The sequence below is a fragment of the Tetrahymena thermophila genome, assembly GCF_000189635.1.
Source record: "Tetrahymena thermophila SB210 genomic scaffold scf_8254667, whole genome shotgun sequence".
Taxonomy (NCBI): Eukaryota; Ciliophora; class Oligohymenophorea; order Hymenostomatida; family Tetrahymenidae; genus Tetrahymena; species Tetrahymena thermophila.
In genome coordinates this window covers 971600-999112 of record NW_002476434.1, presented here as the reverse complement: position 1 = coordinate 999112, position 27513 = coordinate 971600, and the positions used below count along the sequence as shown (strand labels likewise).

At 22.0% G+C, this 27513-nt stretch overlaps 9 protein-coding genes across 9 annotated transcripts; 8 read left to right on the top strand and 1 right to left on the bottom strand. All coding sequences in view use genetic code 6, as the record gives it.

Annotated features, from left to right (window-relative positions):
• Positions 1-565: 565 nt before the first annotated feature.
• On the top strand, positions 566-2692 carry TTHERM_00032890 (ABC-2 family transporter protein; the record flags this gene model as incomplete). The annotated part of the gene is made up of 7 exons (XM_971895.2): positions 566-725; positions 774-1194; positions 1261-1487; positions 1563-1856; positions 1913-2155; positions 2203-2398; positions 2458-2692. 7 exons carry the CDS (start codon positions 566-568, stop codon positions 2690-2692), a joined length of 1776 nt encoding a protein of 591 aa, XP_976988.2.
• Positions 2693-4562: 1870 nt separating this feature from the next.
• TTHERM_00032880 (ABC transporter family protein) lies at positions 4563-6862 on the top strand (the record flags this gene model as incomplete). The annotated part of the gene is made up of 6 exons (XM_971894.2): positions 4563-4722; positions 4779-5199; positions 5258-5484; positions 5547-5840; positions 5897-6387; positions 6504-6862. 5 exons carry the CDS (start codon positions 4563-4565, stop codon positions 6292-6294), a joined length of 1500 nt encoding a protein of 499 aa, XP_976987.2. The 3' UTR covers positions 6295-6387; positions 6504-6862.
• Positions 6863-8126: 1264 nt separating this feature from the next.
• TTHERM_00032870 (ABC transporter family protein) lies at positions 8127-10122 on the top strand (the record flags this gene model as incomplete). Its single annotated transcript, XM_971893.2, has 4 exons — positions 8127-8301; positions 8355-8675; positions 8735-9061; positions 9146-10122. The coding sequence occupies 4 exons, from the start codon at positions 8127-8129 to the stop codon at positions 10120-10122; spliced, it is 1800 nt and encodes a 599-aa protein (XP_976986.2).
• Positions 10123-11662: 1540 nt separating this feature from the next.
• TTHERM_000032869 (ABC transporter family protein) lies at positions 11663-13831 on the top strand (the record flags this gene model as incomplete). The annotated part of the gene is made up of 4 exons (XM_012797119.1): positions 11663-11831; positions 11889-12209; positions 12322-12648; positions 12858-13831. 4 exons carry the CDS (start codon positions 11663-11665, stop codon positions 13829-13831), a joined length of 1791 nt encoding a protein of 596 aa, XP_012652573.1.
• A 974-nt stretch (positions 13832-14805) lies between these two features.
• TTHERM_00032860 (hypothetical protein) lies at positions 14806-15747 on the top strand (the record flags this gene model as incomplete). Its single annotated transcript, XM_971892.2, has 4 exons — positions 14806-15042; positions 15102-15288; positions 15345-15442; positions 15493-15747. 4 exons carry the CDS (start codon positions 14806-14808, stop codon positions 15745-15747), a joined length of 777 nt encoding a protein of 258 aa, XP_976985.2.
• Positions 15748-19090: 3343 nt separating this feature from the next.
• TTHERM_000032859 (hypothetical protein) lies at positions 19091-19386 on the top strand (the record flags this gene model as incomplete). Its single annotated transcript, XM_012797118.1, has 2 exons — positions 19091-19125; positions 19260-19386. The coding sequence occupies 2 exons, from the start codon at positions 19091-19093 to the stop codon at positions 19384-19386; spliced, it is 162 nt and encodes a 53-aa protein (XP_012652572.1).
• A 644-nt stretch (positions 19387-20030) lies between these two features.
• Positions 20031-20778, top strand: TTHERM_000032858 (hypothetical protein; the record flags this gene model as incomplete). The annotated part of the gene is made up of 3 exons (XM_012797117.1): positions 20031-20471; positions 20531-20542; positions 20683-20778. 3 exons carry the CDS (start codon positions 20031-20033, stop codon positions 20776-20778), a joined length of 549 nt encoding a protein of 182 aa, XP_012652571.1.
• A 1526-nt stretch (positions 20779-22304) lies between these two features.
• Positions 22305-25733, top strand: TTHERM_00032850 (transmembrane protein, putative; the record flags this gene model as incomplete). Its single annotated transcript, XM_971891.2, has 2 exons — positions 22305-23493; positions 23554-25733. The coding sequence occupies 2 exons, from the start codon at positions 22305-22307 to the stop codon at positions 25731-25733; spliced, it is 3369 nt and encodes a 1122-aa protein (XP_976984.2).
• An 873-nt stretch (positions 25734-26606) lies between these two features.
• On the bottom strand, positions 26607-27346 carry TTHERM_000031844 (transmembrane protein, putative). Its single transcript, XM_012797116.1, has 3 exons — positions 27146-27346; positions 26941-27071; positions 26607-26883 (listed from the first exon to the last, which is right to left on the bottom strand). The coding sequence occupies exons 1-3, from the start codon at positions 27244-27246 to the stop codon at positions 26843-26845; spliced, it is 273 nt and encodes a 90-aa protein (XP_012652570.1). The 5' UTR covers positions 27247-27346; the 3' UTR covers positions 26607-26842.
• Positions 27347-27513: the final 167 nt, after the last annotated feature.

The following is a 27513-nucleotide window of genomic DNA, read 5'->3' as shown; positions in this document are numbered from 1 at the left end:
GACCAAATTTTTTCAATATTTTTAAACGAATTTTCTATTTGTTTTTATGATAAACATAAAAAACCATATTTTTATTAATAATATATTATCAAATTTAAGATTTATAGAAGCAAAAATAACTTTTTTATATTTTTGTAAAATCAAAAAGAAAATAACATATTTATAAAATCTGTTAGTTATTAAACATTCATAAGTGAAATAAAATACTTATAAGATAAAAATTATTTTAATGAATATATTCAAAACTTGTTTGTATCTTGAAGCTTTAATCAATTAAAGTTAAATTTAAAATTTGTCAAAAGACTAATAGAAAAATAGAAAACAGACTTCAATTTAGTTATTTGATTTTAAAATTCTTACATAAATTAAGAAATTTATTTCTTTCTTCTTTCTAAATAATTAAAGGTTAAACACTAAAAATTTATCAATACAAGAATTAATCAGTTTAATCTGTCTTTTTTAATTTATAAAAAGATATTTTTACTGCTTTAAATCTTGTTTAGTTAGAATAAAGTTTAGTTATTATTAATAATTAGAAATAAAATACTTTACTACTCAATTAAAAATGAATAAAACTCACTCAGAAGAATATATCAATAACTCTAATTTATTAGATTTTACTTTCAAAAACCTCAAATATTCGATTTAAACAAGCAAAGGAACTTAAGAAATTATCAAAGGTGTAGATGGTATATTCCCTAACTCATAAGTCACTGCTATATTAGGTATCATTATTTATTTTTGTTAGCTTGATTTTAAATTATTTTTAACAGGCTCATCTGGCGCAGGCAAGACTACACTTTTAAATATTCTTTCTAAAAGGATAGCTAATTCAAAAAAATCACAATTAGAAGGAGAAGTTTTAGTGAATGGAAAGCCTTACACAGCAGATACATTCTCAACATTTGCTAATTATGTTATGTAAGATGATTTGCTTACAGAGACCATGACCGTAAGGGAATGTCTTTAGTTCGCAGTAAACTTGAAGAATAAAGGAGCAAAAACTAATAAAAATGAAATAGTTAATGATGTAATAACATAATTAAAGCTTGAGAAATGCTAGAATACTCAAATTGGGGGTTAATTTGTAAAAGGTATTTCTGGAGGGGAAAGAAAAAGAACATCAATAGGATTTGAATTAATTTGTGATCCTTAATCTTTATTTCTAGATGAGCCAACATCTGGTTTAGATAGGTAATAAATACTAAAAAACATTGTAAAAAATTGTATTAATTGAAAAAATTATTTTAATCTAATTAGTTTTACTGCATATATCTTAATGGATAGATTAAGGAATTTTGCTCACAAAAAGAATAGAACAGTTGTCCTTACTATTCATCAACCCTCAGCAGATATATGGAGTATGCTAGATAGGATAATATTGATGGTTGATGGTAAGTTTATATACTAAGGTGAAGGTGGTAACTCTATTTAAAATTATTTCTCAAAGTAAGGTTTTAAATGTCCTGTTTTAACTAATCCTGCAGGTAATTAATTAATTAATTAAAAATATTTAAAAGTGACATTTAATATTTTCTATTAATATTTTTGTTATAATTTAGATTATTACATGTCGATTATGGATCAAGAAAAGAAAATCAATTAGATAAATTGCCCAATTTATTATAAAAATTATGACAAACTAATAAAAGAGAATGTTTTAAGTGAAATCAAATTTTCCAGTTAAGTAGAATTTAATCCTTCTACATCCTAAGTCCCTACTTACATGCAATTCTACTATATAGTCAAGAGAACTATTTTAATCTAAACAAGAAGTCCAATCTTATTTAAAGCAAAATTAGGTTAAGTAATCAGCTTAGCAATTTTTTTAGGATTAATTTATTATCAATTACCAAGTAATTTTTTATATATTGTAAAATAAATAAATAAATGTTTTATTTTTCTTATTTAGATGGTTAAGATGATCCATATAATGTTGTAGATGTCAGAAACAAAAATGGATTTTTATTTTTCCTTTCTACTGGTGCTTTTCTAGAATCTATGAATGCAGCTTGTTTGTCTATACCTATCGAGAGATAAGTTTTTTTAAGAGAAGAAAATTCAAAACTTTACAAAATATTCCCTTATTACTTTGCTAAATTGTTTGTTGACCTAATAGCAGATTTTATTATACCAATTATATTCTGTGCCATAGGTAAAATTATTTATAAATTATTGCTCTAAAATCATATTTATTTTTAGCATATTGGATGATTGGATTGAGAAATGATATCAGTGCATTTTTATTTTTCGTATTGGTTATGATAGTTTTACAATTTACAGGAATCGCAGCTGGATATTTTGAGGGATGTTTATTCAAAGATCCTAATTTAGCGTTTGGTGTTGCTTAATTGATTGCTATGCCTTTCTTTCCTTTTTCTGGTTATTATAAAAATAGGTAAAATATTATTTATAAATTTTATTTTTAATAAAAACTAAATTAAAATTTAATTAAAGTGGGGATTTAGCAAGTTGGATTTCTTGGGTTTAGTACCTATCTCCTTTTAATTACGCATATCAAGCTTTTGTAAGAAATGAATATGAAGAAACATATTTTATACCTAATCCAATTCAATCTGAAAATATTGAATTTACAAAGTGGGAAGCTGTCGGGTATTTGGCACTAATGTTCTTAGGATATTTAATCCTTGGCTTCTACTTTTTGTATAGATCTAAAAAGAATTTATAATGAACTTATTAAATCTAATTAATACTAAATAAATATAAATCAATTGATTAATATTTTAAGCTATTTGAATGTATATTTATAATATATTTCGACTTATCTTTCATATTAATAACTCAAATATTAAATATTCTTTTTATCTTAACTAGAAGTTTATTTTTACCTATTTATTATATTTTTCAAAGTCATTATTGATAAAATAATATTTAAAATTCAAACAGAAATATATTTTCTAAATGAATTTTCTTTTGTAAAATAAATAAATTGGTTTTGATTTATAGAATTTAATTTTCACTTTTTCTCTTTCTATAATCATATATTTTTATTTTTTTGTTATATTTAATAAGCATTTACTTCTAATCATATTGTAAATAGTTTATTATTTAGATTTAATATTATTTAATAAAATTAATTAAAAAAAATTTTAAGAATATTTAAAAAAAAAAATTTTGGGAGTGGATGGTCTTAATTAAGAGAGGATTTAGGGTATATCTAAAAAATAAAATATTAATTTTTATGATATTTTATGATTAATAAAAAATGAATTAAGTAATCAATTATATTTATTATTTTTTTCAACTTTATGTAAATTGCAATAAATTCTAATTAATATATAAAGAAATAAATGGTTTAATAGATTTAATTGGTTTTTACTAATTATTCAAAATTAATTGAATATTCTATATCCACTAATTTAATTCAACTTAGACAAAAAATATCTTGAAAATATGGTTAGTAGCTCAACTAATTTTATTCTTAAATGGGCTATTAAAAAATTCCTACTACTTTTTATCTTCATTATTTAAAAAACAATTAAAATAAATGATCTTGTTATATAATGTTTTTTATTGAGTAAGCATAGTTTTTAATATTTGAAAAGAATAAACCAATAGTATTTGGAATTAAAATTTGGATCGAGTAACAATAGAAATTTTAATAATAGAGTTTTTAAAATCTTACAATTAAATATATAATACTTAATCTTTAAAAATATTAAGTACCTAAAATAAACTTTTTCTTACTATCTTTAAATAATTAAAATCCAACAATTTATAAATAGATTTTTATATTAGATAAATATAGTTTATATTATTAAATCTGTTTTTATTTAAATTTACAAATATCTCATTTAATCAAAATATTATTTTTTAGAATAACACTCACATCTTAAGTTCTCTTTAAGAGTAACTTGCTTGTTTTAAAAATAATATCTATTTAGAAATTTCCAATATTACAAAGAAAAAAAAAAGAAAAAAAGAAATTATAATTTTAAAAACTGAGAAATTAATTAATTACTTTTATAATTAAAATAAGAAAAAGTACGCAATAATTAATTTCTTACACTGGATTTAAAAATTAAATATAACAAATTTTAAATGAATGTAAGTAAATATAATTTTCATAAAAATAAATACTAATATCATAATAAAATATTTGAGATCAAATTATCTTCAAGCAAGCATCACATTTTTCTGATTTTTATTTTTAATTTTCTATTTGTTAAAATTATTAGTCTAAAGTAATTAATATCTTAATTTATCAGAAATGATTAAGGAAATACAATTATTCAGAGGAGGATTACTAAAATTTAAAGTCAATCAATTATCTAACTATCTATCTAAATAAAGAAATCTAAGGATTTTGGTTTAATTAACCACAAAATAATAAATTTCTTTTTGTTTACAAATCTTAATTAATATTCAATCAGATAGAATATTAATTAACCAATCTAATATATTTTTAATATAAGAATTTATTAGATGTTAATTAAATTTGCATGATGCTTCAAAAATTTTAGAATCAAGTTCATCATTTAAAAATAGATTCTTTACTTGAATTGATTTATATAAAATTTAATTAACTAAAATAAATCAATATGAACAAGATAATTTCTTAACAAAGTATAAATAGCTCAAGCTTGCTTGATTTTACTTTTTCAAACTTAAAATATTCTGTAAAATCTAGCAAAGGAGTTAAAGAAATCATAAAAGGAGTAGATGGTATTTGCCCAAACTCTTAAGTTACTGCAATATTAGGTACTATCATATTTAGCTTAATTCAGATTTATAAATTTCTTCTAATATACTTATAGGATCTTCAGGAGCAGGAAAAACAAGCTTATTAAATATTCTTACTAAAAGAATATAAAATTCTGGGAAATAAATGTTAGAAGGGAGAGTCTAAGTTAATGGAAAAGAGTATACAGCAGATTAATTTTCTAATTTCGCAAACTATGTTATGTAAAATGATATTTTAATGGAAACTATGACTGTAAGAGAATGTCTTGAGTTTGCTGCTTGCTTAAAGGTGAAAGGAACCCAGTAAAAAAGAGATGATGTAGTAAATGAAGTAATAAAGCTTTTAATGCTTGAAAAATGCTAAAATACTTTGATTGGTGGCCATTTTGTTAAAGGAATTTCAGGAGGAGAGAGGAAGAGAACATCAATAGGATATGAATTAGTTTGCGATCCTCATGCAATATTCCTTGATGAGCCAACATCAGGACTTGATAGGTAAATGAATTATATCATAGTTCATCAATATAATAATCATTTTAATTAATATAAAAAGTTTTACTGCTTACATAGTTATAAATAGACTTAGAAAATTTGCTCATGAAAAAAATAGAACAGTTGTCCTAACTATTCATTAGCCTTCCTCTGATATTTGGTAGATGCTTGATAGAATTATGCTGATGGTAAATGGTCGATTCATTTACCAAGGTCCTGGCAACACTGAAATATCTAATTACTTTAATAATTTAGGATTTGTATGTCCAAATCTTTGTAATCCTGCTGGTAATTATATTATATTATTCTTTTAATAACTTTTCTTAGTAATTTAATTTAATAATATAAAGATTATTACATGTCTATCATGCATCAAGAAAACGAATAAAATATTAGAAATGCACCTATCTATTTTTAAAGCTATGATTCTATGATTTTGAAGAAAGTTGAATATGAAATAGAAAATTCTAACAAACATTAAGTATAACTTAATGTATCTTATACTTCAATATTTTTGCAGTTCTACTATATTGTGAAGAGAACTGTCTAAATTCAACTAAGAAGTCCTATTCTATTTAAAGCAAAGTTGGGTTAAGTGCTCAGTTTAAGTGTTTTTTTGGGTCTTATTTATCTATAATTGCCAGGTAAAAATATTTTTTTCAATTTTAGTTTATTAATTTATTTCCAATCAATCTAATAGATGGTAAGAATGATCCTCATAATATAAATGATGTTAGAAATAAAAATGGGTTTTTATTCTTTTTGGCTTCAGGCGCTTTTATGGAAGCGATGAATCCTTGCGCTTTAACTATCCCACTTGAAAGATAAGTATTTTTGAGAGAAGAAAATTCTAAGCTGTATAAAATAATTCCATACTTTTTTGGGAAGTTATTTGTTGACCTTGTTTCTGATTTCATTATTCCTATTATCTTCTCTTCAATAGGTATTTTTAAAATATTTAATTCAATATTAATTAATTCATACAAAATTAATAGTTTACTGGATGGTTGGGTTGAGAGAAAGTTTCGAAGCATTTTTATTCTTTACTTTGGTTTTAATTATGCTACAGTTTAATGGAATTGCTGCTGGATATTTTGAAGGTTGTCTCTTCAAAGACCCAGATACAGCCTTTGCTGTTGCCTAATTAGTCACAGTTCCTTTTTTGCCTTTCTCTGGATATTACAAAAATAGGTATATTTATTTTAATATTTTAGAATCATTAAGCTTTTTTTTTGCAATATTTGTTTATTAATATTTCTTATTTATTTAATCTTTATTAACTTTTTAATATTGAAAAAATTAAATAGCTCTGATTTAGCTTCATGGATTTCTTGGTTTTAATATCTTTCCCCATATACATATGCCTATCAAGCGTTTGTCAGAAACGAATATGAAGAAACCTACTTTATACCTAATCCTATAGACTCAGAAAATATAGAATTCCATAAATGGGAAGCAGTTGGATACTTAGCCCTTATGTTTTTAGGATTTATTACATTAGCTTTGTTCTTTTTATACAGATCAAAAAAAACTTTATAATGAATAATTTATTAAATTTATAAAATTCTAATTTACTAATTAATATACCTTTTAAACTTGTAAATACACTCAACCAATTTATATAGTAAGTTTTCTTTAAGTTGTCTATAATCTAAAATAACTGAATTGATAAATTCTTTCTTGCATTTATAATATAAATAATTAATAAAGTTTTTTGCTAACATACTTTTATATATATTCTATATGTGCTCTTAATTAAATTTTTTAAACTATAAATAGAAGTTTTTAATGAAAAAATAAATGGCTTATTTATTATGGGTATAGTTATATGGTATTATCTTCGTTTTAATTGATTATTATTTTCATAATTGTTTCATTGAAACGTTCAAAATTCTTTATTATTTTTTATCATCTGAAACTAATATAATAATTAATTAGGATTTATGAATTAGAAATTTTCATTCTGATTGTTATTAACTAATAGAGTGAAATACTTTTAAAATTAGAAATAGTAATATCTTAGTAATAATAATTTAGCTATTTGTATTATAAATATGAAAGATTATTTAAAAACTTTGTAGATAGTTGCATACAAAATACAAAAAACAAATAGTTGTCTATTTTAATTAACATCAATTAATTACATAATCTATAACCTATAAAAGCACTATTAGAATCTGATCATGATGTAAAAATGAGTAAAGACCTCTATTTTTATAAATTTATTTAAATAAAAATAAAAAATAATAAAATATTTTAAATATTTTATTGAGATGTTTTTTTAGTTCTTTCTAATTATTTTTATTATTTTCTTGAAAATTTAATTTTTAAAATATTTCATTGAATTTTATATAAAGAGTAAAAGAATTATCTAGAAATAATAGCTTGTAATAAATTAATAAAATTAATAACTTTTCATTTGATTAATTTATAATTATGTTTTTCAGTTGTCTATATTAATTTACATTCAATATAACCCTGTGAACAGCTAATAAAAGCTGATGATAAATTAAAGAGAATCTAACAATTCCAATCATCTATTTACATATTTAAAATTTTCAAATGTCAAAATCACTCATAAAATGTTTTAGCAAAGGAAATTAATTGATTTATTTTGATAAACTTGAATATTTTAAACTATATTTTAATATTTTTATTTTAATTAGCCTTCCATATTTTAGATAGATAATTTAAGAAAATTCTTTTTTTAAATTGTCTAAAAAGAAAAATTGTTTGTCTAATTTAATTCAAATTTTGTCATAAAATTTGCAATGTTATTTAATTTTAAACCATTAATTTATTTAATCAGACTAATATTGATTACAAAAGATGTAAACATTTATGATATTTTACTTATATAAAAGCTGAATTAAATTATAATAAATTATAATATGAATACAATTAAATTAATAAAATTAAAACTATATAAAATGTCAAATCTTAAATAAGTAAAAAACATCGATTTAGAAAACTAAATTAACCCATAAACAATAGATATTTCCTTTAAGAATTTGTAATACTATGCTAATACCAAAACTGGTAAAAAATGTATTCTTAATGGAGTTGATGGTGTCTTTAAAAGTGGATAAATAAGTGCTATTTTAGGTAAATTAAAATATTTATTTTATGAATTTATTTAAATTTTTAATATATAAAAGGTCCATCAGGTTCTGGAAAAACTTCTTTGCTAAATTTATTATGTCACAGAATAAAAAAGACTAATAAAGTTGATTTTTCTGGAGAAATTTGCGCTAATAATATCTCATATAATTCTAAATAATTCTCAAATTTTGCTTCTTACGTTATGTAAGATGACATATTAATGGAAACAATGACTGTTAAAGAGTGCTTTTAGTTCGCAGCTAAACTTAAAACTGCTGGAACTTAAGAATAAAAGGAAGCTTTGGTTCATGAAACCATAAGAAGCTTAAAGCTTGAGAAATGTCAAGATAATTTTATTGGTGGTCTTTTTGTTAAAGGTAATATCTAAATTAATTCAGTATATATATATCTTACCCCTCATATCTAAAATTAATAGGTATATCTGGAGGAGAAAGAAAAAGAACTTCTATAGGTTTTGAACTTATCAGTAATCCTGCTTGTATCTTCTTGGATGAACCAACTTCTGGTTTAGATAGCTTTACTGCTTACAGTTTAATACATTTGCTTAAGCAATTTGCCTAAAATAAAAATAAAACTGTTATTTTCACTATTCACTAGCCTTCCTTTGATATTTGGAATTTGTTTGACCATGTTATATTAATGCAATAAGGGTCATTCATATACTAAGGCCCTGGAAATAATAAAATTATAGAATACTTCTCTAGTTTAGGATATAAGTGCCCTATAAAATCTAACCCTGCAGGTAATTAAAATTAATTAACTCTTTATTCAAAAAAATATTTTTTATCTTATTCTCTAATTTTATTTATTATTTTTATTAAAATAGATTATTTGATGAAAATTATGAGCTAAACAATCGACAACAAAATTGATAACAGTTAGTTTTACCTTGAAAACTACAATAACAAGCTTAAACCAATAATTAGTGAGATGATTCAAAATTCTAATCATGGTATTTAAATACCTGATAGTCATTATCAGACAACCTTTTGGTTTTAAACAAAAGAAATAGCAAAAAGATAACTAAAAATATTTAAAAGAAACCCGCTTGTTTTCAAGGCAAGATTCTTTTAAAGTATCTTTATAGGTCTACTATTTGGTGCAATTTACTGGTAAATACCAGGGCCATACGATAACCCAACACAAAGAGACATCAATGATAGAAATGGCTTATTATTCTTCTGGACTACTGCTATGTTTATGATGAATTTAAAGCCCTCTATATTAACATTTCCAGCTTAAAGGGCTGTGTTTTTGAGAGAAGAAAACTCTAAATTCTATACAGTTGGCCCCTATTTTTTAGCAAAGACTTTAGTTGATATCATTCCAGCCATTATTTTCCCAATTATTTGCTCTTTGGTTATATATTGGATGGCTAATTTAAATCATTAAGATGCAGGAACTGTCTTCTTCTTCTTACTTACTTGCTGTGTTTAAGCCTTAACTGGATTAGCTTTAGGATTTTTTGGTGGTAGTGCTTTTAGTAACCCAAAAACTGCTTCAGCATTAACACCTCTGCTAATGATGCCTTTAAGTTTATTCTCAGGTTTCTATAAAAATTCATCTGACTTTGCTGCTTGGATAGGATGGATTTAATACTTGTCACCTTTTAAATATTGTTTTAGTGCTTTAGCTTAAAATGAATATTCATATGATGGAATTGAGTATCCATTCAATCCTATAAAATAACTTTCATTTAATTTAAGTAAATGGGAGTCTATAATAGTTTTGGCTAGTCTCTTCGTTTTATTCATAACTCTTGCTTTTATTTTGCTATCTACTCTTAAAAAAAGGTTACAATGAATCATTTGACAGCAATAAAACTAAAAAAATTAGCTGTTAATTATAAACTTTAAAATACTATCAAAAAATTAATTTGAATAAAAAAACTAAATTAAAATTATATTGTAAATTTTATACACTATTTATGTAAGCAATCTATAATTAATCTTTAAAAAGTTGAATTTTTTATTTATTTTCATTTATTATTTTTAAATTCCATAAATAGCAGATTTTATTTGTTCAATAATAAATATTTTAAGACGGTTTAAAAGGTATTTGTGTAAGTAAGAAAAAAAGTTAATTATGAATTCAAAAATTATTTTGTATTTTTTAGCTAAAAAATTAATATTTTTTTCTACATAATATTAGAAATATTTTTAAAAATATTTTGTTTTTCAATTATAAATTTTAATATTTTAATAAATTCTTTTTATTTGATTATTGGAGTAATTGATAATCCTCAATGTATGTATTTTATAAAATGAAAATTAAGATTATTTTAAAATAAAATTATACTGTGTAAATTAGAAAAATAGAAACATTACTTTATTATTTTTATTATTGAATTTCAATTAATTAATTTAAAATTAAATAAATAGAGTTTTCTGGAATAACTTTATAATAAAATAAAAGCATAGTGTGGTAAAATATAAATAATAAACTTATTTAGTATTTTATATAAAGCTAAAAAATAAATTATTTAGTATTTATATATTAAGATAAAAAAATTTGCTAACTTTTCTTATGAATCGTAAAAAATTATTTAGCTAATTTTTACTTAATAAATTTAAATTATATTTACTCATAAAAAATGTAAATGCACAATTTAACATGGTTTAAATCACGATTATTTATTTTATTACAATTAACTTTTTTTCCAAAGAAAATTAATTATTACTTTTTTTGTTAAATAGAAAGTTAAATTTGAATAACAAAAAAGAAAAATAGATGATTATTATGAGTTTTCTGATAACATATTACGAATTACTCTAAAACCTAAATAAATTATGGGTAAATAAATGCTTTCATTTAAAAAAATAAAAATTTTTTATTAAATTATTAATTAATCTCTGAAATTTATCAGAATTTAACAATATAATACAAGCTCAAACAAATTATTTACACACAATTCAAATGTAAAATGCAGAAAACCTTGAAAATATTTTAAAATTTCTTAAAAAAAATTTGATAAAATTAAAAAGAATTGGGTTTACTACTAGAATACATATATTTTAATGAATTAATTAGCATTTTAAAGGGATTTCTAATAATATATGGAAATCAATAAAAAGAGGTTCAAATAAAAAAATTGAGTAAATAATGTGATTCTGAAACTTCGTGAAATTTTTTTCTTCTTCTCATTTTAGATTAAGGAAAAAAAATGTTAAATTCAATTAAATTTCATCAGAAATTACATGATCATTCAAAAATTTTACAATGTTAGAATGAATTTCAATTCTATTAATTCTATTCTGTTCTTTTCAAAAGGAGAACTCAATTAAATACATATAATATAATTTGATTAAAAAAAAATAAATACTTACAAAGCTAAAAAATTGAAATGGCTGATTACGATAAAATTTAATACACTCAAACTACTGCTAAACAAAATTCTATTGATATTGTCTTCAAAAATATAGAATATTCAGTAAGAGAGAAGAAAGGGTAAAAATAAATCTTAAAAGGATTGAGTGGAATATGCAAAAGTGGATAAATAACTGCAATATTAGGTAAATTTATAAGAAATTTATATCAAATATTGATATAATTTAATTTTTAAATATTAGGTTCATCTGGAGCAGGTAAAACTTCATTACTAAATATTTTGTGCTAGAGAGTTAGAGCAAATTAAAATGTTTCTTTAAACGGTGAGATTCTAGCTAACAATAAACCTTACTCATCTGAAGAGTTCACTCAGTTTGCTTCATATGTTATGTAAGATGATATATTATTGGAGACTATGACCGTTAAGGAGTGCATGTAGTTTGCTGCAAACTTAAAAATAAAAAAGTCTAATATAGAAAAATCTTAAAAAGTAGAAGAAGTCTTAAAAAGTCTCAAATTAGAAAGATGTTAAAACACACTAATAGGAGGGCATTTTGTCAAAGGTAATTAGAAAATTTATTTATAAATTAATAAAACAAATTTTATAATAAAAGCAATTTATTTTAGTTATTATTTATTTAAATTGATGATAAATTTGTCTAAAAATTAAAATAGGTATTTCTGGAGGAGAAAAAAAGAGAACATCAATTGGATATGAGCTAATCAGCGATCCTTCTTGTATTTTCTTAGATGAACCTACTTCTGGTTTAGATAGCTTTACCGCTTATAGCATTATAGATTTGATGAGAAGATATGCTCAAAATAAAAACAAAACTGTAATTTTCACTATTCATCAACCTTCTTCAGATATTTGGAATATGTTTGATAGAATTATGCTCATGGTAGAGGGAAGATTTATTTATTAAGGCCCAGGTGGCAGTGATATAATAAATCACTTTGAAAGTATTGGATTTAAATGTCCTTAGTTTTCTAATCCAGCAGGTATTTATTTTTTAATTTTTTGATTTTAAATCTTAAAAATAAAAATGATTTTTTTTTTTAATAATGAAAAATAAAATATTAATTTTCATTTAAAATATTTTATGTAATTAATTTTAAAATATAAAAATATTTTATGGTTTTAAGTTTTTAAATTAATTTGAATAAATTATTAGTCTTTTATGTAAAATTATTATTTTAAAATAAAAAAGATTATTTGATGTCGATTATGCATTAAGAAAGTGAAACAAATAGATAAAACAATTAAGTTTATTTTTAAGGATACGATAATCAGCTAAAGGCAGGAGTTTAATGTGAAATAGATCAGTCCTATTCAGGAGAAATCCCATATAAACAAGTACACACAAGTGCATTTTATCAAATTGGATAAATTGCTCTTAGATAAATCAGAATATTGAAAAGAAGTCCAATTCTATTTAAGGCTCGTTTCATTCAAAGTATTATTCTTGCTGTGTTTTTGGGAATAATCTATTGGTAAATACCTGGTCCTCATGATAATCCTACCTAGAGAGATGTAAATGATAAAAATGGTATTTTGTTCTTTTGGGTAGTTTCAATGTTTATGATGAGTCTTAAGCCTTGCATCTTAGTTTTTCCAGCTGAAAGAGCAGTATTTTTGAGAGAAGAAAATGCTAAATTATATTCAGTCACTCCCTACTTCTTTGGTAAATTCATTGTAGATATGTTCCCCTCTGCTATCTTCCCTTTTATTTCTTGTTTAATTATTTATTGGATGGTTGGATTAAATGATGATAATGCTGGAAAAGTATTTTTCTTTATATTGATTTCATGTTTCTCTGGCTTAACTGGTCTCTCAATAGGCTATCTTGGAGGATCTGCTTTTAGCAGTGCCTAAACTGCTACAGCTATTACTCCTTTACTTTTAATGCCTTTTATGCTATTTGGTGGTTACTATAAAAATGCCTCTGATTACGCATCTTGGATTAGCTGGTTCTAATACATATGTCCTTTTAAATATTAGTTCATGGCTTTAGTTGATAATGAATATACTTATTCAGATGGAGGATACCCTTAAGATCCTATAAAATAGCTAGATCTTGATTTAAATAGATGGGAGTCTTTTGGATGTATAGTAGGCTTATTTGTATTCTATACTGCTTTTGCCTATATTTTTCTTTCAACCCTTAAAAAGAGAGTTTAATGAAATTAATATAATATTAAAAAAATATAATAGATATTTTCCATAATTAATTAATCAATAAAATATAACAAAAACTCGTAATCTTCGATAAACTTTATATTTACACTACTCCTTTTAAAATTTGAAATAATTTTTTTTATTATTCTAGCTCAAACAATTAACTGTAATTATTTTTTTTAGTAAATGCCAGAAAGAAAATAAATTATTACAAAATTTCTGAGATTAATTTAGAAATAATTTTAGCTGAAAATAAAAAAACAAAACTTAGAAAGTTATTTTTAAATATGATATTAGTATTTTTTTTAATTATAAATATTGTAATAATCCAATTTTGAGATCAAAAAATATATAATTCACATTTTTATTTTCATAACTCTTAAATTTATACTTAACAAATGTTATATACAATCAAAATCTATATATGTTTATGAGAAATTACGATAAATATATTTTTATAAAAAATCATTTTTAATAATATATGACTTTAGATTAAGAAGTCAAATTATATGAATTATGCACATTTACTCTTGAAAATTTAATAAAATAATGTATGTTATTGCAAAGTATTAAATAAGATATGATAAAAGGCTTTAGTACTATTAAATATATGTAGAATGAAAAATACTATTTTTTTACTGGTTAAATTCTTAATCATAGATAAGAGTTATAAAAAGTAATAATTTAAATAAAAAAATAAATAGTAATATTTTACTTTTTGTAAATTTCAATTATTTTAGATATATTTATTAAATAATAGTTTTTAGTTTACAAATTTGGAATCTCTTTTTTATTTAATTTATTACATTCAATTCATTTATCAAAAAAAATTAAAAGACTAAGTAGAAATAATGGTTAGAAATTTTAAAGCTTTAATAATCTTATCAGTTAAGATAAATTTACTCTTAAATTTTAGATTAGTAAATTCTTAATAGTGTAAAGAGAATTAGTATTATGATATCTCCTAAAATGAATGTAATATGTGCTCTGATATGTGTGGTAAGTGTTTTGGTAGTTCGCCTAGAGAATGCACTTAATGCCCTTAAGATTAAATTTATTTTACTGAAGCATTTACTTGCTAGAAAGATGATATCTAGTCAGAGGTGAGAATAAATAATATAAGTTTAGCATGTAATGTAATTCACTGTTAAAAATGCTATGATTTAGATATTTGTTTGTAATGCGATGAAGGGTACTTCTTAAATGAAAAAGGGAAAGTAATCATAGAAAACATAGGTTTCATAATTTAATTTGAATTTTATTTATCAAAATTAAGTGTGGAAGTCAATGTTTAGGGGATTTGGTAGAAACGCTAGAGGGTTGTGAATTTTCATGCTAGACTACTCAAGATTTTGAAGACATTAATACTGGAACTTGTGAATTTATATAAAATTGCCCTTCATTTTACTAAATATCAGAGTAATGTCTACAGAGTGTAATTCTTTACACTCTAGTTATTAGCAGTAATTTAAATAACACATTTTTCAATGAAAAATTAATTCTTACCATTTAAAAAAAGGTCACTTATTTGTTTTTGATAGTTAAGGACAAATACTAATTTATTATCTCCCTGATATAATTTTTTATACTTAAATTTCTTTAGACATTTAAAGTGAAGTAATTTATTACTTTTTTATTAGAAATTGTATGTTTAAATTCCTTTAAAGGTTTTAGCATATTATGAAGTCTTTGAAGATAATATTATTGTTATAATCACAGCTTAGACAGTTTACTATTTAGATTTGGTGAATTATGACATCCAGTTTTTTTAAGCTCTTCCATCACCAATTGTAAATCAAGATTTTCAACTGGTAGGAAGTGATTACATTGTTTGGAGAACTCCTATAAATGGGAATTTTAAATTATATTCTACACAATTAGTCTAATTCGACTCTATTGAACTTAGTATTTTATTTATTTGAATATATTTTATTTTAAAAATAATTAATCAAATAAAAGAGGAAGTAGATTAGGTTTTTACAGTATGGAGCGAATATTTTTAAGGTTTTTTTGATTTTCAAAATAATTCTACCTTAGTTTTTATTAAAGTTGATGAATTTGGTTTTCTACAAGTATACAATTCAACTTACGATAGCATCTCAAATGATTTAATTTATTAAGTTTTCTCAATCTAAAATTATTTGATAATAGTTTTTTAGTCATGCAATATATGTATTAACAAATTCAGCTACGATTAAATGACATAGGCTGCTAACTTAAAATAACTTAATTGTTTTGTTTCTGATATAATTTGCAATAATATTTCAAAACTTTACAACCAAAATTGGGTAAATTAGAAAACTATTATACAAATATGATTAACTTCTAAAAATAATTTTTTTAAAAATTATATAAATTAAAACAGGTTTATACATAGTTAAATTAATCAAATTATAACTCATACTAGTTTTATACAATCCAGAATTCTAATTTAACTAGTATCTTTACTGTTGAGGCTAACTACTTCTTAGAATGTTTCTAATACAAAAATTATTTGTTGTTTGTAAAAGATAATTCTATATATGTTTATGACCTATTAAGAGAAGTAAAAGATATTTTAATATCCGTAATTTAGACTAAGTATCTACCGACTTTTGGTTTAGTTTTTTATGGCTTATACTCAGACTTCTCTAATTCTTTTGATTATATAATTTATTAATCAAATTCAATGATTATATACGTGAATCAAAACTAAATATATCATTATAAATGCTTTTAACCTATTTAATAGATATAATGGGGCAATAATTTACAATAATTGTTAGGTATTGATGATAAAGCTATTTGTAAATATTCATTCCTCTCAGGATCCTTGATTTAATCTACTAGAAGTAGAAACTTTGGAAATATGAATTGCTTAGGTATTTTACAAATATTTGACTCTGATACTAATATCTTTATAAATTCTATAGATTTATCAATAAATGGATTAATAATTAAATAAGTGTATAATGCTTAATTTAAAAAGATAAAAGAAATATATTCAATTTTGATCACAAACTAAAATATTCTTTTTATAGTATTTGATGATACTGACTATTTCATTAAATAGTAACTACAAGTAAGCTCCTCAGTAGATTATGCTAATTTATCACATAACTTGATTGAAGCCTTAGATACTTATATTATTTTTATTAATTATAATGACTTATCATTTTGCCTTTACTCAATTCTTTTAACAAGTAATATTTATATCAAATAAAACTTCTAAAAAATATTTTTTCACTCACTAATTAATTAGCTTAAAAGAAAGTTAATAATAAATGCTAGCAAGGTACCATTTTCTTCTTATAGGATGTATATGAATAAGAACAATTCATAATAGTATCTGATCCTTTCTTAAAGATTTTTATTTACGATTTTAATTTAAATAATGTAAATTTATTTTTTATAATTATTATTTTCTTTATTACATTTTTTTAAAAATAATATGAATTAATATTATTTTAAATAAAAAAAGATTGCTACATTTAATAGTGATTATTAATAAAATGTAATATATTATTACATTAGTTCTAATAATAAATCAATTAAAATAATTGAACCAAATTGCTACAGTGAATATAGAATATAAAATCAAAAAATCATCAACTAAATTAATTTCCCTACTAATACGACGACAGCTTTCTCATATTATAATTCTGTATTTTTAATTATTTAAGTTTAAAATTAGCTTTAATTATATAATACAGATTTAGCCAGGCTTATTAATGTAATAAAAATGTATTAAAACAAATATTATATTTAATAATTTTTTTAAAGACAATAGATTTAAAAAATGGTTAAGATTTAACCTCATAAACATTTATAAATGAGAGTATAGCTCTTCTAATTTTCAATAGTAAAAAAATAATGGTGATTGATTGTAATAGTTTAAAAATTACTAATAGAGCTTTCAATTAGAAAATAGCACAGGTCAAAAACATTTTTGACTCCTATCTAGCAATAAGTTTTTTTGAGAAAGGCTTTGCTTTGTATGATTTTTCTTAAAATATAATTTTATTTTAGAATTAGATATTTAGTTAAGTAATTATTTTATTTTTAATTTTAAATATATTAAATATCTACAAAATGAAATAATATAGTATATTTCTGATTTTGGTGTTGAAGCATTCATAAGTGGTAATGTATTTTAAGATTAAAGGAATCTTATATTTTATGGAAGATCTGGTTAGCTTAGATAATTTACTAATCCTGCCAAATTTCTAGTTCAATCTTACCCTATATAGCTTGATGCTGATTTGGACAATAGCATATTTTCTTATTTTTATATAATTGAATTAAATATTTTAATAGCTTAAATTAATTTTAATTTAATCATAATCGACTTAGATTAAAATTTAATTTTATCTAATACTTAGCTGTATGACTTGCATAGCTAACTAAATTAAGCTATCTATGTTCAAAAAGCTGATAAGATTATCCTTTAAAATATTTATTCCATGTATATTGTTGATTCATTGAATAATTATAAAGTAATAAATACATCTCTTTGAAATATTTATTTATTTTATTCCTTTAAAAAAAGATAAATAGCTCAATTTCCAATAAGATAATAGTATCAAATCTTTATATAATTAAAAACTGGGTAGCTTTCTTAGAGTAATTAAAGGATGATACCTATAAGATTTAACTTTGCCTTTATGACGTTTAAGTAAATTACTTAATAAATAATACAATTTTTAAAATAATTTTAAAGTATAAATTAGTTATATGGTGTATAGAGTATTAATCAAATACAAAATATACAGTTGATTAAATTTTAATATAAAGTTAAGAAATAATAATAATAAAATATCAATTGTATATTTAAATTGTTAGCATAAATTCTAAGTCTATAATTTTTGAGCAATAATATGACTTTGCTATATCTCAGATATAATGTAATGATTTTTTAAATACCTGCGTTTACAATGATGACAAATAAATTGTTTACATCCTTAACTACTCTGACTAATAGAAAATAGTTGTATCTAATTTCTTATTATTTTAAATTGCATAGACAAATTTAAACAAAGTAAGTAATTTAAAATATAAAATAGTAATGAATATTCAATACAAATTAAATATGAAAATAGATTTGTTTTGACACAGTAAAAAAATATATTTATTTGGGTGGAAATCTTAATTTTATTGCAAGAGTAAAAATAGTTGGAAATGAATATAATTTTATTTTAGTAAAAGATTAAATTGCATTTGAAATGCTACTTAATGATTTGAATTAAAAAATAATTTATTTTAACTCTTTGCAATAATTATGTGTATATGATTTAGATGATTCATCAAAAACTTTAATCAGGGTAATATTTTTTATTTTTATTTTTATAAAAGCTTAAAAAAATATATTTTAATGAATAAGATGTTTATTTAAATTTATTATAATAAATTTAAAACCATACAATACTTAAAAATTATATTTTTAAAATAATTGTAGATTGATGTTTTTGAATCTCGAGAAATATAATTTAAATAGCTAATCCTTTATAAAGAGAAATAGATTTTATTTATTTTGGTATAACAAATTATTCATGTGGTATCAATAGGGTCTTAACCTGATGTGAAATTTAGGTTTCCTATAAAAAGTTAGTTCATATCATGGGAAATTGACAAAATTAGATAAATTTTAATAGTTGTAGAAGATGATACACTAGAAATTTTTAACATATAAGATATGTCTTTGTAGAGAGAGACTTCAGCTCTTCCAGATGCAATTAAAAATTATGGTTTTAATTAAAATAACTATAATATTCTACTAGATATTTAACAAAAAGTTTTATTCCTATACGATCAAAGTGATATTAAAGTAAAGAAAACTATAGAATTTTCATATTTATTTAACACTGAAAATTAATATTTATCAAATGCTATTTTTGCTGGTGTTTAATACTAAAGTGATGACTAAAGTTTATAATTTTATATGCTAATGAGTAGTCTCATTATTTAGGTTAGTTATACAAATTCTACATTATAGTTCTAAAAAGTGTATCAATAATATTCTTTTTATTCTGAAAAAGTTGTATACAGCTTGACAAGTAGTAGAGTAATTTTTTTTGATTTTAAATAATACGCCATATTTATGTTAGACACTCAAAAAAACCAACTTACTAAATTAATTTAAATAGACTAAAATAATTTTGTTAGATTTCTATAAGTGAATGAGTATTATACTTAAGTGTATTTTGCTGATATTAATAACTAAATTAGAATGTGGGATGTTACTCAACAAAAAGAAATTCCCTATAAATATAGAATAGACTGCTTAATAAATACAACAGACTATTCTAAATCAATATTTTTACAATAAGAATTAACTTAATATACTTAATTTATTATTAACTATCAGTTTCCTGACTAATTAATGATTTGGACTTGGGCTTAATAAAATACAACAATAAGCTGGCTATCTATAATAAGGATCAATGATACCAGTTCATCAGAATCTGTTCATATGGTATTTTAGAATAAGATAATCGAAAATTTGTATTGGTAAAGCTATGGGAACTTCTCAAACTATACATATGTTCTTTTTAAGAATGATTATAATATAGGAGTATTTGATTTATCTTAAGGATAATTATTTGAAAAATTAACTGAATAGGTTTAAATAGCGACTTTAATAAAACCATGTTTATGCAATTCTTAGATAGTATTCACAACATACTATATAGTTGTTTGGTGTAGTGTGAATATTAACTTTTATCTAAGGTAGAATCACTAGTATATCAGTTCGTATTCTTTTTTTATGGAATCTATGAGAATTAAATCAATTATTGATCAACTAGATCATTATTTTTTTATTACTTTAAATGGAGAAATTTAGCTCATAAATATAGATTACATGAATTAATTATAATAAGTTAGATTGCTTTGGTAACTTAACACTGACTATCATGATATAGTTTAGTTAGCTTTAGTTGGCATATATTAGACCTTGGAAATTTAAATTATATTGATGAAGTATGGTTAAGTTTAATAATTAGAGTTTTATATTAGCATTAATTATAATTATGTATAAAAACAAGTTGATTCCTATAATGGATTTTGCTCTTATTTATTCACCAAAGAAAGTGATTTCTTTTCAAATTTATAATAGTAGTATATGATGGAAATTGGAGCATAGATTTATATATAAAAAATATAAAGCCTTCTAATTACATATGATAGTGATTCTTTTTTGCACATTCCATTTGTTTCAGATAAAATTAGAACATAAGACTTCTAAACTAGAATAACTAAAAGATATAATAATAATAGTAAAGATATTGTTTTAACAATACCATTAACCTAATTAAATTTAAATTTTACATCTATTTTAGAGATAAAAGATGTTACAATTTCCATGGTATTTATTAGACATTACTAATTTTAACTTTCATCTTTCTTATTAACATTACTTAAGAAAGTAAATTTTTAAAATATAAAATTAGAGAAATATGATATTATTAATACATCTTTTAATATTTCGAATATCTAATCTTTTTCTTTACAATATTTTGAAATTTCAAGCATTTAAAATATAGCTTCTCCAAATGGTTTATTAATATTAGATAACATTTAAAATGTTTATATTGATACCTTAATCATTAGCAATATCTCTATGCTCTCCTTAACACCTATTATAAAGTTTAATCAGTGTTCATACATTTAAATTACAAATCTAATAATCAATCAAACTATTATTTCCTAAGAGGACTAAGATTATAAAAATATTTTATACAATCAACCAGATGGAGAAATTTATTAAGATAGTTTGTTATTTTAGCGAAATAACATATCTAATATTCAGCCAAATTCAACGAATAATCATCTATTTTCCTTTTATAACTGCTATATTGTAAACATATCAAGTGTAAATGTAGTTTAAAATATTTGGAAAAATGGAACTAATCTTTTCAACTTTTAATCAATTGATTTAATTATTTTGAATAACGTTAATATTACAAACAATATTTTTAATAATTATTTTCCAAATTTTGAAACAGCAGAGGAGTAGATTTTTATTCCTTAAACATTCAATGATAGCACTGACGTTGATGAAAAACAGAAGTAATTGTAATTGAATGATATGTATACTAAAGATTAATATAAAAATATAGATTTATCTCTTGAATACTTAAAAGGATTTATAAGTATTTCACTAACTAATTAAGCATTGATTAATAATTTAACAATTAGTTAAAATTCTTTAAAAACTAATGAGTTTTCTTTTATTCAAATAACCTAATGTGATTTTACTACTATTAATTAACTAGAAGTTATAAATGTCTAACAGATAACAACATTTTCTGCAATACTATTAAAAATATAAGGAATAAGACATTTCCAATTAGACACTTTTGATTTCTAAAATAATTAAAATTTAAAAGTAGCCCATTTACAATAAATAAATATTAATAATGCTTAATCTGCAATTAATCTTTTTGTTTAATTATAAAATATTCATTTATCAAACTCAAATTGTAACTAAAGTTTCTTGTAAATGATACTTTTCAATATTGAAATCACTTAAGGATCATTTACGAACCTGGAAAATACATAAACATAATAAGATATCAACAAACTTTATTCAGAAGCTGACACAATATTATACTAAAGAGTACCCACAGGAGTAATTAGTATTTTTAATTTTAATAATGCTGTGATAGATAATTTGGTTTTTATGTCTTGCAAGGCATATTTTAGTCCTACTTTATATTTTAATTAAGGATAGTATTTAAGTATATCTAATTCAAAATTTATAGCAAATCAGTCTTACGAAAGAGCTGGAGCTTTAATCATAAATAATCTCTTATCTTCTGATATTTTAGACTCAGAATTTATTTCTAATATTAGCCAAACTAGTTATGGAGGTGCTATGATTATATATAAATCTACAATTAATTAAATTGCAAATTGTACTTTTTAGAAAAATAAAGCTCTTTCTGATTCAGGAGGCGCAATCATAATCATTAGCAGTGAAGTTAAAGTACTTAAAGATAATTAGTTTTTTTAAAACTAAGCAGCAATTGGAGGAGCTATTAGACTAATTCAGTGTCTTCCATATTTTATAAATAAAAAAAGAGACTATAGTATATTAAATACCTTTACTGATAATATTGCTACTCTTTATGGAAAGGATTTAAGTTATAATCCTCAAGGATTAGCTATTATAGATCCTAAAAATCCAAATAATTTAATTTATCATAACTATACTCTTTACAGCTAATAGAGCGGATCTTTAATAAATCCAACTTTAAAAGTAGTCATAATTGATGAAGATCGTCAACCAATAAAATTTCCTGGCTATTTTAACCAAAAAGCCAATAGTACTACTGCTTAAAAATAAGTAATAGAAGATATAAATGTATTAAATTAATATTCTCTCTATTAACTTAGTATTATGTCAAATAATAATACAGCTTTATAACTTGATGGAACAAAAATATCAAATTTTGATTATGAAGAGAATGCATATATTTTCGATATTATTGCAATAGCTAAACCTTTAACCTAAAGTTAATTAACAATATAAACAACTATCCCATTTGATGTAATTGATTTCAATGTTAAAAAGATTTTATAAAAAACTTTATCTTTAACAATAACTGTTGATTTTAGAAGTTGTATTAGAGGAGAAATACCAACAATTCAAAATTAATAGTTTATAACTTGTGATAAATGTCCTAGCGGTAATTTACAATATTTAAATAAAATATATATAATTATTTGATAAAAAAAATATTTTTTAGGTAAATATAGTATTGAAGAGATTATATATAGCACAACAGGCTAAAGTGAATAATAATTTTCATAATATTCTTGTAAGATTTGTCCACAATAAGCCAAGTTTTGTGAAGGAGATATAATATAACTAAAGAATGGATATTGGAGATGGGGAAATTATACGGATAATATTTACTATTGCTCAAAATATCCATAAAATTGTGTACCAGAAGATCCTCATAATAAATTCGGTTGTTAAAAAGGAACAATAGGCGTTTAGTGTAGTGAGTGCGACTTAAGAGGAGTGATTTGGGGGGAAAAGTATGGTAGATTAAATACAGACGAGTGCTAAGATTGTAAATTGGCTAGCAGTTGGTCTAATATATTAATCTTAATTGTTGAAATATTTATTATACTACTTTATCAGGCTTACTAAATAAACAAGTAAAGAATATTCGCCCTAAAGTAATGTGCCTATAAATGCCTAAGGATAACCTACTTTTTGATTATGGGAAAAAGTGAGCTTATTGATTAAGGATCAATCTATTTGAAAATGTATGTGAACTATGCTTAAATCATGGTAGTGTTTAGAAGTTTTTAATTTAATATTTTACCTAATTTTTTATTCTCCATTTTTTCTATATTCGGAGGAGATTAGTTTTCATTATCTTTCTTGAACACTGATTGTTTCATTTCATCTTTAATATTAAGCTTACCTGTTTATATGAATAAATTTATATATACTTTGACATATCCTTTGATTTTTTTTGTAGCAAATGCAATTCTCAGAATACTTTTCAAAACTCCATAAGGTTTGATTATTAGTCTAAAATCTCCAAATTATCTTACAACTATCAAGTATAGACCATCAGTGTTAGAAAAATAAAAATAAAAGTAGATTTTATATAAAATGAAATAATTTGTAGTGAATAATCTAGCTGATTTAAAATCTAACTTTATATTTTTATATTTTTTTTATGCTCCAACTGTAATAAAAACCATATTATCATATATGATATGCCAGAATGTAGATGATAAATTTGTGCTAATAGGTGATTAATCATAATTCTGTAATATAAATAGTCAATAATTTTACTTAGTAACTTATATTGTACCAGTATTTATAGTTTGGATATTTTTGATACCTGCAGGACTTTTGCTCATTTTATTCTTAAATAGAAATTTTTTAAGTTGGATGTATATGAAGAGAGCATACGGATATATTTATCAAGAATATAGGCCTTCTATATATTATTGGGAATTTATTAAAATATATCTTAAAATATTAATTATTAGTTCTTAAATAGTTTTAAATAAAGATATTCGACTCTAGTAAATGTATATTCTCTCATCACTATTTCTTTATTTGCTTGTCACAAAAAAAGTTAAGCCTTATTCTTCCACTGACATGAACTAGTGTGATTAGAACTTAACTATAGTTCTAATTTTTAATATTTTAATATTTTGTGTATCAGAATAGATAAACAGCCAAATATTAATAAAATATATTATTCAGACCTTGCTTTTTATAGTTAATATAAGTATAATTATCTTCATAGCAAAACATATATTTCTTAAAAAATTCCCTTATAGTTATTTTAAAATGAATATTTTTTAAAAAATAATATTTAAACTTTGTAGCAGATTTCCTAAACTTTATCGTTACATAGTATTTTAACCATAAGACCCTTATAGAGTATTTAGGAATTGGAAAAAGCTTAGATAACTTCTTTTACAGTTTTATAATCTGAAAAAATAAAAAAATTTTTTGAATGAATAAATGTACAAGCTTTATAAGACTTAGGTCAATATCAGTTCACATAATTCATTAGAAATAACTCCTTATATAAAATAATCTTAACCAAAATAATTAAAACAAAATATTTAAATTAAACCTATGAACTCAACATTCTCAATAAATAAATATAATTAATAACAATTTATGAGAAATTGCAATTCAAAAAAAGCCTCTATTAAACTAATGGAAGATTCGATTGAAAGATTTGATATTTAATCATACTAGGAACCAAGTAGCGTAAACCAGAAAATATTTTCTTCATAAACTCTAACATAAGTCAAGCTATAGTCAATAAGTTCATAAATTTAAAATAACAACTCTGATTTGATTTTTTTCAAGCTAAAAACAAATAAAGAATATAAAGCTTAAAAAGAAAGAAGGAAATCACTTTTTTAAAATTAAAATTGATTTTGATCTAAAAATAGCCTTCTCGTTTTTAATAATCCATTTATGTTGTTTTAAAAATTTATTTTTTAAAAAGGATTAAATTAAAAATCTTATTTCTATTATTTTTGAAATTTCTAATAAATAATTCAATTTGATTTGAAGAAGAATTTTCATTAAAAAAAAAAAGTACTCTTAAAAGTAAAAATAGCTTCTGAAAAAAGATAAAAAAAATATATTAGAATTAAGCTTTCTGTGTATTTAAGAAGTATCAAAAGTTTATATATTTAACTTCATAAATTAGAAAATATATTATTGTTTACTAATTTTTAAAATAAAGACACATTTTATATCAATTGATTTAGCAATACAATCATAAAATTTAATTATAAGTTTAATAAAATACAGTAAATAATTATTTTTATTGCTCTTAGCTTAATTCAATTTTAAAGTAGTAATTTTCTTAATTAAATTAAATTTTTATTTATATTATATAATTTTATCATATAACTTTGAAGAAATAATTTACTTAATCAATAAAAGAAAACAAAATAGTAATATTTTTTTTTAATTTAAAATAACTCCTCATCTTAAAATAAATAATGAAATAATAAAAAAAAATATTTTTTTTCCTCTAATTTTCTTATTTTCTCTTTTTCTTTCTTTTACTAACTTATGAATTTTAAAAAATAAAATTTTTTAAAAGAAATAAAAAAACATTTTTAAATATTTTTAGCAACTTTTAATATTATGATTTTTAGTTTTAAATAATATATATTTTCAAGTAAAATTTATTTATTTATCTATTGAGAAAATTAAATAAAAATAAAGTAGTATTATTAAAAAATAAATTTTATTTATATAAAATAATTAAGTAAAATACATAGGCATCAATAATCAATAATTACCTTTTAAATCTTAATAAAGTATAATTAAAGTAAACATCAATTATTTTGATTATTTTTTTACTTTACTTTTTAATCTTAGTAAAAAATATCTAAAAAAACTAAATGCTAGCTATTTTATGCATATTTGCAATATATTTTCTAACAAAAAATTATGCAAATGGTCAGCAGAATTGCTAAAATAATTAATATTTTGATTTGAATTCACAGTCTTGCTAGTAATGTGACTCAAGTTGTTTTGAGTGCTATGGACCTACTAATTAAGATTGCTATTAATGTAAGGAAAATTAATATTATAACATTCACAATAAAAGTTGTAGTGATACATGTGATTACGCAGTGTAAGATAATGGTAATGGAGCTAAAATATGTTTTTAATGTTCTAAATCTTACTGTAAGAAATGTAGGGATATATGGAGCTGCGATGAATGCATAGAAGGGTTTAGTTTTAACAATTCTGGCGAAGTAAGTTTGCATAAAGATATTTAACATATTATGTAATTGATTTTTAAATAAAAAGTGTGTAAATACTTGCAGTTATGGATATTATTTTGATGACGGTAAATGTAATAGTAGTTGCTCATCTACAGTTTTTAAAAATTTTTAATAGAATACTTGCTAGCTAAAGTCATATTGCCCTAGTTACGATAGTCTAACTGATTTTTGCTCCAGTAAAAAAATCTAGTTTGCACTTCTAGTAGGTATTAATTAAACTGAATTTTTTTTTTGCTTTCAAAATAATAACAATCTTTTGATTTTAACTAAGAATAAAATTAACAAATATATTCCTTTTATGAAGACGGGTATATTGCAATTTACGAATTCCCTTCATTGCTGTTTAAATTTGAAGCTTAGATATAAGTTAATTCCAAAGTAATTCTATTTTAAATATTTTAGTA